The sequence below is a fragment of the Pipistrellus hanaki genome (assembly GCF_964339955.1).
Source record: "Pipistrellus hanaki genome assembly, chromosome: 8".
In the NCBI taxonomy this organism is placed as follows: domain Eukaryota; kingdom Metazoa; phylum Chordata; class Mammalia; order Chiroptera; family Vespertilionidae; genus Pipistrellus; species Pipistrellus hanaki.
This window is the reverse complement of record NC_140510.1, coordinates 58,002,616-58,018,857: the sequence shown is the minus strand read 5'-3', so window position 1 is coordinate 58,018,857 and position 16,242 is coordinate 58,002,616. Positions and strand designations below refer to the sequence as shown.

General features: G+C 38.4%; 1 protein-coding gene across 3 annotated transcripts in view; it reads right to left on the bottom strand.

The window, feature by feature from the left end:
* USP40 (ubiquitin specific peptidase 40) overlaps nucleotides 1-16,242 on the bottom strand; it is a 72,065-nt gene that overhangs the window by 17,665 nt on the left and 38,158 nt on the right. For all 3 annotated transcript variants that reach the window (XM_084891752.1, XM_084891750.1, XM_084891751.1), the window contains exons 17-23: nucleotides 14,311-14,434; nucleotides 12,640-12,697; nucleotides 9,473-9,526; nucleotides 8,761-8,849; nucleotides 6,103-6,189; nucleotides 3,769-3,805; nucleotides 1,921-1,985 (exon numbers count right to left, since the gene is read on the bottom strand). In XM_084891752.1, coding sequence (XP_084747878.1) covers nucleotides 1,921-1,985; nucleotides 3,769-3,805; nucleotides 6,103-6,189; nucleotides 8,761-8,849; nucleotides 9,473-9,526; nucleotides 12,640-12,697; nucleotides 14,311-14,434 — 514 coding nt within the window. The remainder of the gene's footprint in view (nucleotides 1-1,920; nucleotides 1,986-3,768; nucleotides 3,806-6,102; nucleotides 6,190-8,760; nucleotides 8,850-9,472; nucleotides 9,527-12,639; nucleotides 12,698-14,310; nucleotides 14,435-16,242) is intronic.

Genomic DNA, 16,242 nt, shown 5'->3' with positions numbered 1-16,242 from the left:
TGTATATTAGACTATGAGTAAGAACTGTAAGTATCATAGAAGATTAGAGGAAAGGGAGAGGTGAGAAATAATGAGACTGTTTTACAGAAGATGACATTTTAGTCAAATCTAAAAAGAGGCATTGGATTTGGAAAGGTGGATGAAACAAGAGAAGGAATTTCTCATGAAAAATTGAACAAAGTCAAGGTCATGTCAATAAGTACCCTGTTTCCCCGAAAATAAGACAGTGTCTTATAGTAATTTTTTCTCCCAAAGTTGCGCTAGGTCTTATTTTCAGGGGATGTCTTATCTTTCCATACGCTAGGTCTTATTTTCAGAGGATGTCTTATTTTCGGGGAAATATGGTAGGGAAGAGCTCAGATAGAGTGATTAGAGTGGACAGTATCAGAGTAATGGGGGCAGGGGAATGGGGACTGGATTGGAAGGGTGGTCGAAGGGATGTGGAATAGAAAAAAAGCCAAAAGACTTCTGAGAAGGTGTTTCAAAAAACCAATCTGGCTGCTACATGCATAACACACTGAAGTGGGAACACCTGGGCTCGGGGAGGCCAATTGCAGTAATTTAGGTAAAAGGGGGGTGGGGAATGGCTTGAACCAGGAGGCCAGCAGTGGACTCAGGAAGAAGTGGAAAAACTGACAGGCCTTTGAGCTCAAACGTGAGGGTGGCAGGTAAACTGGACTGGCCACATTTCAGGCCAAAAAGATCAGGATGGGAAAGACAGACAGTAAATCTGGGAAGAGGAAGCAGTTTTAAAGGTAATGAGTTTGTTCTAGACAGTTTTAGAATTGTTTGATACCAATTTGGGACTTAATAGAGAAGAAATGTGGAAACTATGTGACTATATATTACTCTTGACATCCAAACTATGTGTCCTGGAGATTCTTTTTTTTTAAATTAAATATATTTTTATTGATTTCAGAGAGGAAAGGAGAGGAAGGAGAGGGAGAGATAGAAACATCAATGATGAGAGAGAATAACTGATCAGCTGCCTCCTGCGCATCCCCTACTGGGGATTGAGCCCACAACCCAGGCATGTGCCCTTGACCGGAATCGAACCTGGGACCTTTCAGTCCACAGGCTGACGCTCTATCCACTGAGCCAAACTGCCTAGGGCCTGAAGATTCTTTAGGTCCATTTCTTATTCTGGGCAGTCAAATCCCTGGCCAAGATTCAAGAGAGTCCTCTTTCTATATTAATGACCACAACACAGCAAAGAGTGTTTTGAGGGATGACCCCAGTACACATACTTCAATCAACCTGTGTTGATGTTCACTGCCACTGTGTATTACTGAACAGAAGCAGGCAGATAGGGGAGGGGTGGATGACCACATTTCAGTCTAAACATTCTCTAAAACTTCATTTTGGGTCTACTTTTAATGCCGTGATGTTGGATACGAGGTTGAATGCTATTTGGATAAGATTAACCAGACCCCACCTATCCTATGATACAACTGTTCCTAAGGCTACCCTAGGAGTTTGGCTGGATCCAGAGATGTGGTTCAGATCAGAGCCTAAGTGACTGGTTGGTAAGATGAATTCTGCCATCAACTCTGAGATTAAAATATTCACGTTTCAAAATTCAGAGTGTATCTCCAAATTCTTTCATTAGTTCAAATGTCCTTTGTTCTCTAAAGTTCTCTGCTTCCTAATGAAGAACCACCATTCTCGGGGACACACTCTCTTCCCAAAAGAGGACTTAACACAGATGTCAGAAATAGTCCCCCTTAGCTGAGACCTTCCCTCCGAATGCTCTCAAATAACTACCAAGGAGGAAAGAGTAAGGTAGACGCATGTATGTGTTTTTGAATCCTAAACAAATCTTTCTCTAGAATTTATTCATGAATAGGATGAGTATCCTGTATGAAAGTACCAATTAAACACCATCATTTAAAAGAGTAAAATACATAAAAATAACCTTACTTCTTCACACAAAGGCTCCCCAGCTTCATAGCACCAATCCATTTTTCTCAAGTGCCACGTGTCACCTGTGAAAGCAGCAGAATCAAAATGAAAAAATTCACAAGGATGTGTTTTAGGAGTTGGTCAGGAATGACCCCTCTGGGTAAATGAAAACTGATTTGATCTAATAATTATTAACTTTTTGGTGTTTTTTTAAAAAAAATATTCCCTCGCCTGGCTGGTGTGGCTCAGTGGTTGAATGTCAACCTATGAACCAGGTGGTCACAGTTCGATTCCCAGTCAAGGCACATGCCTGGGTTGTGGGCTCGATCCTTAGTGTAATGAGGGAAGCAGCCGATCAATGATTCTCTCTCATCATGTTTTTCTCTCTCCCTCTCCCTTCCTCTCTGAAATCAATAAAAATATATTTTAAAAAATAAAATCAATAAAAATATATATTTAAAATAAAATTCTCTCTTCCAGAGCATGAAAAATAAGTTCTTTCCCCAATTTGGTTAATCTTCTATTCCACCAAGAATAGATGTATAATGGTGTATAATTATATACTTGCAAATGAAATAACACTTGCTACCTTACATGATAACTACATTATGCCTTTATTGTTTATATGTATACACACATGAGTATAAATATATGTATATATACATATAAGTACAGAAGCTAAGTTTCATTTCACTGTCTTGGCTAACAGTATATGCTAACATTGCTCAGCAACTGATAATGTGTTCAGCAAAGCTGGTGATATCCAATTAGTGGTTAATCTAACAAAAAATAGTGCTTTTGGAATAGCACTTAATAAAGTCGGTATAACTACACTTATAGATGGTAAACAGTCTTTAATTAGATTTCTGTTTTTTACATGCTTGCTGCACTGAGGAAATGGGAAGAAAATTTTTTGAAGGGAGCCAAGTCGAGTGGAAACTGGAAATCCTGGTTATTAAGAAAAACAGCAACGTCTTATAGTCAACTCTCCCACCCACTGAAAGAAACTACAGCCAGAGCAATATTCATCCTGCATAGGCCACAGGTTTTGAATCCCAATACTCTTCTTTGCAGACCCTTTTTGCAATTAATTCCAGTTTTAAATACAATAAGATTTACATGAATATTTAACTTAATCTAAGTATATATTTTTTGAAAACACATCAGTAGTTAAAAGTGAACACACACACACACACACACACACACACACAAAGTGAACACCATTACTTCAAAGCACAGCAAGATGTAAAGAACTCGAATTCTGAAATCAGAGAGACTGTGTAAATTACACTTGCTGTGTAACATTTAACTATTCTCAGCCTCTGTCCCTTCCTCCGTAAAATGGGAACGGGATGATCCCCGCATGGGAACACTGCTGTCGAGATGAAATGGGACAATGCATAGAAGCTCCAGAGCACATTCCTTTCCCTTCCAGACAACGAATGCAGTCAGAGAGGCAAAGCACTCCAGTGAAAGCAGTGTGATGCTGCCTGGGTCCCCCTGGTAACTACTTCAGACATCCTGCATTTGTGTTTTCATTTATATGACATTCTCTAACCTACACTAAAACACACAGGTATGAAGCACAATCACCGAAATTTCTGAATCAATAAGGTTTAAACAAGGTAGTCTTAACGTCATCTCTTCTGTGTCTTTGTTGGATCCTCAGTGGTCAGCTAACTTACAACTAGAGTTCTTTCAGCTTGCAAACAGAATCAGGAGAACTTATTATGTACACACAGTTATTAAGTGTAACAGATAACCCTGAGAAAAAAAGGGTTGAAACGTTTTCATTTGGCTTACAAGTACTTTCTTGTAAATCAATGATGTGGATAAGATTATACATCACCATGGCCTGTAACTTACCTGATAGGCCAAATTTCTCCAGCACTGTCTTCAAACACTGTAAGAAAAAAAAAAAAAGTATGTTCATTAGTTTCCTGTTTCTGAGTTATAGTATTGAAAGAAATAACCTGTTTGGATCCTGGGCCTATTTAAGTCTGATCAAATAGATAAGTATACACATAGTTAAGAAGATGACTGAATAAGCTCTCCTTCCTAAGAGCCAATGGGGGAAAAACCCATTATGTGGAGAGAAGACCAGGAATGCTGTTGTGGGTGTGTTGTAATTTGGGATGACAATCAAACACGTAGCAGCTGGGTATGTAAGCCTGGAATTTTGAGGCGAGATCCAGTCTAAGAATTGAGCTCTAAGGTAGTAGCAAACTGAGAAGGGCTAAGAAGGGAAATCTGAAGAGCTGCAAGGAACAGTCATCACGTATGTGCCATGCTGCTGAGAGAGAGGGAGAGCGAGATGAAGACCGAGAATCACTTGCTGTACTTGGTAAGAGCTGTTTCGGTGGTGTGGTGGGAACAAGTTTATCTGCCATGGGAACAGAAAGACACACACATCGCTCCTTTGTACAGATTTGTGATTTCCTTTCTTTGACATTAAAAACAAACACAACACTAAAATTCAAAGGCAAATGAAAAACTTCAAAAATATTTTCAGCATGTAACAAGAGTAAAGAAACTTACTAAAAAGGTGTTTTCACATGGAACTCTGTAGCCACATGAGGACCCTCAATCGCAATCACTGAGGCAGCCAATTGTGCTTGTCAGTACCCTAACCCAGATTCTTTTGAAGCAAATGTCAGGTATTATATAGTATTTATTAATATTTATGGAAAGATAAACATTCTTTAAAAAAAAACCACCCTAAAATAATGATGGCATTTTTAAAAATTAAGAATTCTTTAATAACAATTATCTAATCAGTGTTCAAATTTCCCAACTTTCTCCCAAACCATTAGAGTTCTTTTGTTTTGAATCAAGGGTCAAATGAAGTCCACACCTTGCCCTGCTTGCTGTTTCTCCTGAGACAAGATCTTTTAACCTACAGGTCCTCTCCCCTATAGCTGGTTTCTTGAAGAGGAATTTTCCACCTTTGGACTGTGCTGACTGTACTTCTAGGTTTGGTCAGAATCAGGTTGTTTGGTGGTTTGGGGGGACATGAAAAGCATGGGTAGTGTTAAACTTCTGTAATGCCTGAGTGTTGTCCTTTTTTGGTTGTGAGCAGGCTTTTAGGATCATTGCCTTCAGACCTCATTCAGGGTTGAAAAACTGATAGTTTAAAATTCTTTCTCCTTTTAATAACTGGGATTGTTTATTTAAAAACCTGCTATCTGACTAGTTGCCCTGCAGTATAGTCTGTAAAACAAAAACAGGACAAATGTTTGACTCTTTCCTTTATGGTTCCCAAGCACCCACTTGGTTACCCATAGGTTCCTAATGAAGATAGCATTTTTAGGGTCACATGAACTCATTGACTTGATATATACCAGTCAACTTTTATCGCCATTCCCATTGAGGTCCAAGCTGTCTCATCTTTGACCAGAGGCAGCCTCTTCAAAGATGAGAGGCTTCTGTGTTTCTCTGCTGACACCAGTCATCTTTGCTGGCTTCCCTTCTTTCTGTTCTGACGAGATGCTGCAGGCTCATCTTACACTTTCCTGACCTAGACACAGAGCCCTGGCTCCTTCTTGTAGAAAATGGTAGCTAGCAACCACAGTCTGGGTGCTCACAATGTCTAGGCTAGTCATTGTTTCTAGGCTGTTCCAGGAGGAGGAAGTAGAAAAATATTTGTTCAAAGAGAAAATTCAGCAAGTTTATTTGATTCTTCTAATTAAAACTCAAAGTACAGGCTTCACTTATCCACAAAGCTGTCATTCTATCCATTTCCCACATTGAAAGTCCCAGTTCTCAGGACACCCAGTCCTTTCTCTCTCTCTCTCTCTCTCTCTCTCTCTCTCTCTCTCACACACACACACACACACACTCTCACATTTCTACCTCTGTTTATGTAACTGTATGAGTAGATAAAGTGAAAACAAAGGAAATATGCCACAATAGTAATATTATTGGGATAAGGGATGATGAGGGATTTTAATGTTTTTTAAAAATCTATTTCTACAATCAACAGGATTATTGATAATAAAAAAAATAACTTAATGTAAAATTCCAGTTGGCTCACCAATTTTCAAGCTCCCAAAACTATTCCTTTAGTGGGTACATACAATTATTTAAAGTATATTATGTAAACTTCTAGCCTGAGGACCTCGAAATCCTAATACAGGTTATTCCTGTTCCCCATATCAGACACCCACAGACTCCCCTCCTCCCCCAAGTAAAATAACTTACTTCTCTCACAGAGATCGTTTCTTCTACTATGATTTCCATCTCAGACCCGGGCTGGATATCACTCCCCATAGCGAAAAACAGGAACAGCTAAGATCAAGACAGAGTGTGAATGCAACTCAATCTAAATTTTAAAATTCTACAAATGCATTATTTACTTCCAAAAAAAGAAAAGTTTCATGTAGTCCATGAAACTGTAATAAAAATCTCAAATTATGCAAAAACAAGGCTATGTTAGGTAATTTAATGTTACAATTTAAATAATAATCTCAACTATCTAGAAATGTAAGATGCTTCATCACCAATGGTTTTACTCCTAAAACCTCTCTCACTGATATTATTTATTCTTCCATGAGCTCCATCTTTCTTGGTCATTCCTCAAAGGGACTTGTAATTACTATACACTATAAGCATAACTGTGTTTTTCTCTGAATCATTTGGTTGTGACCTTATTTTCTGTCCATATACTATGATTCCTAAGACTCTACAGGAAAAATGTGAGTCTGATCTCTTGTCAATTCAGCTGCTTAGAGCCCTATTTTCCTTCCATTAAAAAAAAAAAATGTTTTTATTGATTTCAGAAAGGAGGGAGAAATGTCAATGATGATAGAATCATCGATCGGCTGTCTCCTGCATGTCCCCTACATTGTATTGGGCCTGCAACCTGGGCATGTGTCCTGACAGGGAATCGAACTATGACCTCCTGATTTACAGGTGGATGCTCAACCACTGAGCAGCAATGGCTGGGCCTACTTTCCTTTGTAACTCAACTTCACATGTCACGTTTTCCTTTTCCAGCTTGTGCTCAGGTTCAGGGAAGAAGAAATTAAAGAGAGGTTGCTGGAAAATGAAGTAAGTGGATCCAGACAGAGGGTTCCTGATATGAACAAGCTAACCTTGGCACAGTCTTAACAGTAAGTACATAAATATGACTTTGGGACTGTAATGAAAGTTAACTACATAGGTAGGGCTTCTGGCAAAGTCAAACAAATGGTATTTATACAGGAAATGAATACTGATAAAGACCAAGCTGTTGTGAATTATATTATTGTAGAGAAATTACATCCAGAATTAATATTCTATATTTCATTAAATCTAAAATTTAATTAGCTATTACTCATTGCTTTATGTACCATGAAAAAAGAAAACACAGTGCTGGCTACCACTGGAGGATGCCATGGATAAAAGATGCAGCCTAATCTCACAGATGTTAAACATTGGGGGGAAAGGGCACATTTCAGAATTTCTGAAATATGGTTGAAACTAGTAGCCATAAGAGTCCCCTTAACCAGTTTTTACAGAACTATGCTTTGACAGTATTTTTTATTTACAATTTAAAATTTAAAAAAAAAATATTTTATTGATTTTTTTACAGAGAGGAAGAGAGATAGAGAGTTAGAAATATTGATGAGAGAGAAACATCAATCAGCTGTCTCCTGCACCACCACCCCTCCCCCCGTCCTCACTGGGGATATGCCCGCAACCAAGGTACATGCCCTTGACCGGAATTGAACCCAGGACCTTTCAGTCCGTAGGCTGACACTCTATCCACTGAGCCAAACCGGTTTCAGCTACAACTTTTTTTTTTTTTAATTCTCACCCAAGGATATGCTTAGAGAGAGGAAGGGAGAGAAACATGGATGTGTGAGAGAAACATTGATCAGTTGCCTTCTGCACGTGCCCTAACCTGGAAATCAACCTGCAACCCAGCCATGTGCTCTCACAGGGAATCAAACTGGCGACCTTTCGGTGCACTGGATGATACTGAACCAACTGAGCAACACTGGCCAGGCTAGTATTTTTTATTTAAATACAGAGAACTAGCCTTGACCGGTTTGGCTCAGTAGATAAAGCATCACCCTGCGGACTGAAGGGTCCCGTGTTCAATTCCAGTCAAGGGCATGTACCTTGGTTGCGGGCACATCCCCAGTGGGTGGTGTGCAGGAAACAGCTGATCGGTGTTTCTCTTTCATCAATGTTTCTATCTCTCTATCCCTCTCCCTTCCTATCTGTAAAAAAATCAATAAAAAATATTTAAAAAAATAAACACAGAGAACTATAAGGATATATTCCTAAAATAAAAGGTACCATTTAACGAAAATAAAATGTTTAAGAATTACAGTTTTACTGCAATAGTTAAGGTATCCTATATAATAAAAAGCCTAATATGCTAAGTGTCTGGTCGTTCCTTCAACCCATCAAAGTGTAATATGCTAATGATATGCTAAGGCCATGCAACCACTCTCTATGATGTGCACTGACCACCAGGGGGCAGACAGTTGACCGGTCAACCAATTGCTATGATTTGCACTGACAGGAGGCAGATGTTCCAAACAGTAGGTTAGCTTGCTGCTGGGGTCCAGCCAACCAAGACTGACAGACATGCCCTGGAGCTGTCCCATGGTCCCTTCCTAGCTGGCCAACCTCCCTCGTCCCTCTCCACCCGACCGTACACCGATGGGGTCCCTTGTCCTGGCCTGTGCCCTCTCACAATCCAGGACTCCTTGGGAGATGTGGGAGAGCCGGTTTCGGCCTGATCCTGCAGGCCAGGATGAGGGACCCCAATAGTACATGAATTCGTACACTGGGCCTCTAGTGAATTATGAAGTGAAGAACTGACTATGGGAAGGTGGGTGTGGTGGCCAGGTGATCTCATATTACCTGAGAGGAAGTTGGTGCTCTTCCAGGACAGAGTCCCAGTGAACTCCCCATCTTCAATTCTGCTTCTTTCAACGTGTAACTGTCTGGCACTACAAAATTTTTTAAAAACAGAATGAATATTATTCATCCCACCTTTCTGGGCAAAATACTATACTGCAATTTTTCTTTTGAAAATCAAGAATGTTAAGAAAGAAAAAGTTGCAAAAGGATTATATATATTATCTTTATGTTTGATTTTCTATTTCCAAACGCTAGAATATATTTTTCCTGTTATCTGTACAACAATGCTAAGACATAAAAGGTGACTAGGAATATTCCAGAGTCTACTGTTAATAATTAGTCTCAATTACATCTAATGACAACAATTGTTAGAGGTTAGAAGGCTCTATTCCATAATAGATATCTCAATAAAGTTAGCAAATTAAAAAATTGACAATAAATCTATAAGGATACAAGTAGATTAAAACCATGACTAAAATGAGGATCAGCTAATCAGAAAGAGCTGTTTTAAAACAGAACTGTTTGAATTTTGGTTAAGATATTCTGTAACACATGAGTAAGATACCTGGATAAAAGTATGTCCTATAAATTAATTTCTAAAAGGTAATTAAAGAATATTAGGTATTGGAATCTATCATTTAAAGTAAAAGTGTTAAGAAAGTTAGATAGCATGAATGTGTGTCAGCTTTTGAAAGCTACCACAAAGATTTACCTGGGCAAAGGAGCTTCCCATTTCTATCAATAGGTCTCAAACAGCTGTTCTCAGCTACAAGTAAGAAGAAGCTGGTCAGTGCACCAAAGAAAGAAAATGAAAGAGCCTCTACTGTGTTAATTAGCAGGAGCTACGATAAGCTAAAACGAAAACAACCCCTCCGTCCCCCAACAACCAGAAAACAAGTATAACCGTCTTCACTTTGTACTGCAGTAGCACAGGACTGTAAGAATGCTTTGCAAGCTGAAACTATGCAAAGCAATTTTAACAGTGAGAAAAATTACAATTTTCTTGCCCTTTAAAAGATGTCTTATTTCTTTGTACAAAATATGTCAATAGTGTAAACAGGTCTTGCTTTCTTCAGCTACTCCTGTGACCTGTCTACACAGTGAGCATCTTTTCTTTTCACAGCGAACTGTCATACTCAGATGTCTAAGTTTGGATCAGCTTCCAATATTTTACACTTTGTGCTTTCAACCTCATAAAATATGCCCAAGAGCTCCTTTAATAGGAACTTTTTTTTTGTCAGCATCACCTCTCCTAGGACAGCTTCATTCTTTCTGTCACAACCATGGTCCTCACTTCTGTAGATGTGCCCACTCATTAAGTTCCTCCACCTGCATGGCTAGTCTCTTGAATGACTGCATGTCAACACCCCCATGTCAGCTATTTCTTCTATCACTCCACATGCTTTGTTTCTTTGCTGCACTTTCCTCTTGGCTGGCCAGTTTGAAGACTTGTCCTTATAAAATGTCACGTGGGTTTACCACTGGGAGAGGAGGCAATGAACTATACACACTCTGCTGTCTGTGTGGTGAAATTAATGATCAGACATGCAGTGATGTACGTTTGTTAGATCTGCAGACTGAAGCTGGGAGCCAAGTTTGTGCTTTGTGCAATTATGCAGTTAAATCCAGTGATAGCTGGAATTTGAACTGTGTTTCTGGGTAACTAATCTATATTAATAAAAGGGTAATATGCTAATTAGACTGGATGTCTTCTGGAAGTCGTTCTGGACAAAGCCACAACAGCTGTAAGGGCCAAGGGCTGGTGGCGCAGGAGAGGCAGCGGCGAGGAGGGCCAGGGCCAGTCCATGTGCGCTCTGTGTGGTCCCTCTGTCTGTTTTGTGGGAAGGAGCACTCCAGGTTTGGTCCAATCAGAATTCTTATCAAGTTGGACATGAAGTGGGGAGGTTGGGAGAATGGAGCCTTCTGAGAGAGAAAGAATGGCATAGATTTTAGAAGTTCTAATTTTATTAGACCTTGGCAGAATCTCTTTCTGAGATTCCTGAGTTCTGTATCCTATACTATAATCATATGAAACTAGCATATAATTCTAATACAATTTTTTAATATATTTTATTGATTTTTTGCAGAGAGGAAGGGAGAGAGATAGAGAGCTGGAAACATCAATGAGAGAGAAACATCAACCAGCTGCCTCCTGCACACCCCCTACCGGGGATGTGCCCGCAACCACTGTACATGCCCTTGACCAGAATCGAACCTGGGACTTTTCAGTCCGCAGACCGAAGCTCTACCACTGAGCCAAACTGGTTTCGGCTAATACAATTTTTTTTTATTGTTAATAATTTTCCATTGATTCCCCCCCCCAAAAAAAAAACCAACAAAAATATCTTTTAGGATTATGAGTGAGATTGCATGAAATCACAAATTAATTTTGAGAGAATTAGCCTCTTAGCAATATTGTGTCTTCCGACTCAAGAACATGGAACATCGCTCCATTTATTCAGGTCATTTTTATTTTTCACAGCAATGTTCCCTAGTTTTCAGTATACGGGTCTTGCACACATTTTGTTAATTTTATCCCCAAGTATTTTATGATATTTTATTCTAAGTATTTTCTTAATTTCATCTTACATTTGTTTTTGTTACTAGTAGGTAAACATACAATGGACTTTTGTATATGATTTGAATTCCTATCAAACTTATTATTTCTAATAGCTTTTTAATAGAATTCTTAGGATATACAAATGGACAATAGCACACCAACAATGCTCACTATCATTGCAAAAGGAAAATACAATTGAACACACCATGATATACCAATTCATATTCACTAGAATGGCTATAATAAAAAATATAATTACAACTAGTGCCAGTTAGTGCCCTGACATATTACTGGTTCAGCCACTTTGGAAAATAGTATGGCAGCTTCTTATAAAGCTAAACATAAATTTGCCATTTGACCCGGTAATTCTAACCCTGCATATCTACCGAAAAGAACAAAAACACATGTCCACACAAAGACGGTGTTTACAGCATCGGTCGCCAACTAGTGTTCCACAAACCACTGGTGGTCCACGAGGTCCAAAAGGTTGGCGACTGCTGTTTTATAGCACACTATTCATAAAAGCCAAAAAGTTAATGAATCAATCAGCTAGTAAATGAATAAACAAAAGGTAACATATAGAATGGAATACTAGGAAAAGAAACAAATTACTGATACATGGTAAATCATGGATGAATCAAAAAATGGATTGCTAAGTGAAAGAAGCCAGGCATTAAAAAAAACTTATTATATGGTTCCATTTATATGAAATGTCCAGAAAAGCAAATCTAGACAGACAGAAAGTAGGTGAGTGGTTATCAGGGGCTCAGAATGTGAATAGGAATGAGGGATTGTTTTGGAGTGATGGAAATGTTCTAACACTCAATTACAGTGTTGGTGGTACAACTCTATACCTTAACTAATAATCACTGAATTATGCTTCAAAAGGGTATTTGATGGTATGTATACTATACCTCAATAAAAGACTGTTAAAGAAAACCCAATGCTCAGTGAATAGTGAATTTATAGAATGCTATACTCAGTATCATAATTTATGTAAGTGTAATATACACATAAACATATATAAGGGAACATAATATATACAACATAAGTCCATAGACTAGACACACACGCAAAACAGATATAGTGGCTGCAACTGGGGAGGGAGAGAGAGTAGGTTTGAGGAGGACACAGAGGACTTAGTAATGTTTCAAACAAAAACAAACACAAAAACAAACACATGACAAAATGTTAACATCTGTCCATTTTGGGTGGTAGGTGCATGAGTTTTCCCTAAATTACTTTGTGTACTCTCCCACAATTTTTTCAATTAAAAATAAAAACTAAACTGAACCCCCAAACCAAACATAAATAATTACCTAGTTCCTTCATTAATTTTAATTCCTTTATGGCTTTAATTCGAATATCAAACACCACCTAAAATAGAGAAATAAACTAATGACTGTGTATAAGTTGAAAACAATGGGAGAATAAGAAAGTGGAGATTGTCAATGTGTGCATGTACAGATTGAATTATTAATTACCTGATATTTGGTAGTTTTTACCTACTTTAAAATTTTTTTTTCATCCCTGAGATTCATTTTCTCTCTTCTACAAAGTCAAAATAAAAAACTTAGATTTTAATAGTCAAGTTTTTACCAACCTGATGTTAACTGGAACAGAAATGACTCCTATAGAGAATCAGAAAAACAATTCTAGCTAGAAAAAAAAACCAAAAAACTGACAAACCACTAACCTTTTTGATGAGAGGAAACAAAAATTTCAGGTCATCACTTTTCTTTATGTTAAGAGTGATATATTCAGTGCCAATAAGCATAACTTATATACAAATATATAATACTAACCCAAGGGCACTATTTAAAATGTTTAAATTACTTTATTAGACCTGTTTTCCTTTTAGTTTAGGCTAACTGCCTCTAGGGCAGCGGTCGCCAACCTTTCGGACTTCACAGACCACCAGTGGTCCACGGACCACCAGCTGGCGATCACTGCTCCAAACGTTTCCTTAACCCAGCGATCACCAACCTTTTGGACCTCATGGACCATCAGTGGTTGGCGGACCACTGTTTGGCAACTGCTGCTCTAAGGCATAAAATTGTGGAAATTTAGGGGTTAAACTGGTGTCAGAGATCCACTCTACCCTCCCACCGGTGCCCCACACTGTGCTAAGAAGGCTCAGGGACTTCACCAAAGTCTCCCACTTAGGGTCAGGATGGTAGGTCTTAAACTGCCCCTTTATTATACCAACAAATATGAATGCACCTTATGAAATCATAATACTAATAGAAAAGAAATCATTCTAATGGTTCTTTTAATGTTATAGAAAAAAGCAATGAATTAAGACTATATAAATAAAAAAAGATGTTTTCTGAAATAATGTTTAAGGAAACTAGTATCTTCAAATGAAAGACTGGAGTACGCCCTTTTAAAGAGAGGGGGGCTTTATATAGAGCAGTGGTCGCCAACTTTTCAGACCTCACAGACCACCAGTTGGTGACTGCTGCTCCAAAGGTTTCCTAAAACCAGCAGTCGCCAACCTTTCAGACCTCATGGACCATCGGTTGGCGACTGCTGATATAGAGCACAGAGTATAATGTAGAGCAATTTCAGTTAAACTTAAAAACAAAAACACATAAAATATATATACCTGTTTTAAAGATTACAAAAATGACCCTTGAAAACAGCATTTCACATTTTGATAAAGAAAAATATATATTCATATTTTGATATAGCATTATATATTTGACATCAAAGCCAGAGGATTCCATTCCAGTTAAATACCTAACGCCCACTTTCTAATTCTAGGCTTTGGGGTGGGTGGGGGGGTGGGGGGGAGGAAGCACATATTTTCTTGAGCTATGCCAAGAATTAATAATAAGTAAATAAGCAATAATCAGATAGTAAAAATAAAATATTGATTTCTTAGGATTTAGAAGTCTGAAACTTTTCTGAAAGAGTAAGGTTTTGCTTTCTAAATAAAATTGTTAACTAAAACACTATCAACTAAACTTTAATTATAATCTACTCACTGTGTTAACAGTTGCTGATATTTTAACTTTCTCCTCTTCAGATTCCAATTGACAAAAATTATTAACTTGGACCCAGTCGACCTCATTCATACTAGTGATCCATTTCCCTTGTTTGGTTAACAAACTGTAGGTAAAAGATGTTTTTTTTAAAAAGTGTCTTTACACAGCACTTGTATAGATCAGGAAGAATCAGAATATCAATATTGTTCTTCAGGCACCACTTCTAAAATTCTGCCTCTGTCTCTTAATGTAACTCACTGAAGGTGACCAACTTCTACTGAGCTGGGTTTATTAAAGTTGACTATCTTTTTAGGACAGTATCAGGCAGTACTCTATGGAGTCTATATTCTATGGAATCTATATTAATGACTCAGATATTCTTTGACTTAAGACAAATAATTTGTTGCCACACTTTTCAAAAAGAACTGTTGTAACTGAACAATCAGCTGTTGACTTCTGCCTGCACACTTTTATCAGCAGAAGGGCTTTAAGAGCAGCTATACGTAAGACCCACCCACTAGATTTCGATTTAATAACAAGACAGCCATGTACAGTTGTGCAGACCGACACTGCATCAAAGTGCCACAGCTAAGGGGTGTCACTTATATCACACACTGAATATTTGTTTTTTATTATAGAGTGCTATTTTATGATAGCAGATGGCAGTAGAGTAACTTGTTCTAACAAGCCTTTACTACAGGTAGTAGGTAAAGAATCTTAAAAAGGGACTTCTTTCTAACTCACATGGAGGCACTGAATGGCTAGTGGAAGTCCTCTCTGGGAGTGCGTATCAGAGCCCTGACACACAATCCTACTCTTAATTTCAGTTATTCCTATTTGGACCCCACCTGAAGTTAGCAATCCTAAATACAGCAAAGTTTTAAGCACAAAGAAACCCTTAAAATAGTGAAAAGCTAATGATGACAATGACGATGATGCTAGCTAAAATATTCAGCACCCACTATGTGCACATTTTGTAAAGCACTTGATCCTTACACCTCTATGAAGTTGGTACTAATTATTATCCCCTCTTTACAGAAGAAGAAATTGAGCAGAGAGAGATGAAGTAACTTGCCCATGGTCACACAGTTAGGAGTTGATAAAGCTGGAAATAGATCCAAGCAGCTGGTCCCAGAGCCCTTGTCCTTACCCGCTACCTGTACTGCCTCCCACAGGAGCAGCTGGGTATGCTAGAACATCAACACTGATTCTCATGTAGAATGAGTTTTATGAAGAGTCTACCAACATGGGGAAAACAGGATGTAGCTATCTAAAAAATAATTGGCATGTTCAAAAAGAAAAAAGCCTTCAAAACAAAAAATCAATGATCTGAGCTCAAACAGGTAAGCTAACAATGACTGACATGCTTGGGAGGTGCAGTGACACTGTTGCCAGTCTCCAAGCTTCAGGTCTGTATTTCCCAAGTCCTAATAAGTGGTACTTTAAAAAAAGAAATACAGCCGAAGCCGGTTTGGCTCAGCGGTAGAGCATCGGTCTGCGGACTGAAGGGTCCCAGGTTCGATTCCGGTCAAGGGCATGTACATTGGTTGAGGGCACATCCCCAGTGGGGGGTGTGCAGGAGGCAGCTGATGGATGTTTCTCTCTCATCGATGTTTCTAACTCTCTATCCCTCTCTCTTCCTCTCTGTAAGAAATCAATAAAATATATTTTAAAAAAAGAAAAAAAAAGAAATACATAATAAACTTTTTAATTAGATACACATGGTGGGGAAGTAAACGTCTGGAAAACACCCAAAAGAATAACAATGATAAATGTTACACAAAATAAGCATAATCACAAATGCTCCTCTGTGTCGCAGCCACTAAATAATACAAAGCTCTGTAATCTAAGCATATTCACAGCACTGATGAAGCAGGAAACCGACTAGGTTTGTAACCTAAAGTCTCCTACATGTGGAATTTGGGTGCGGGG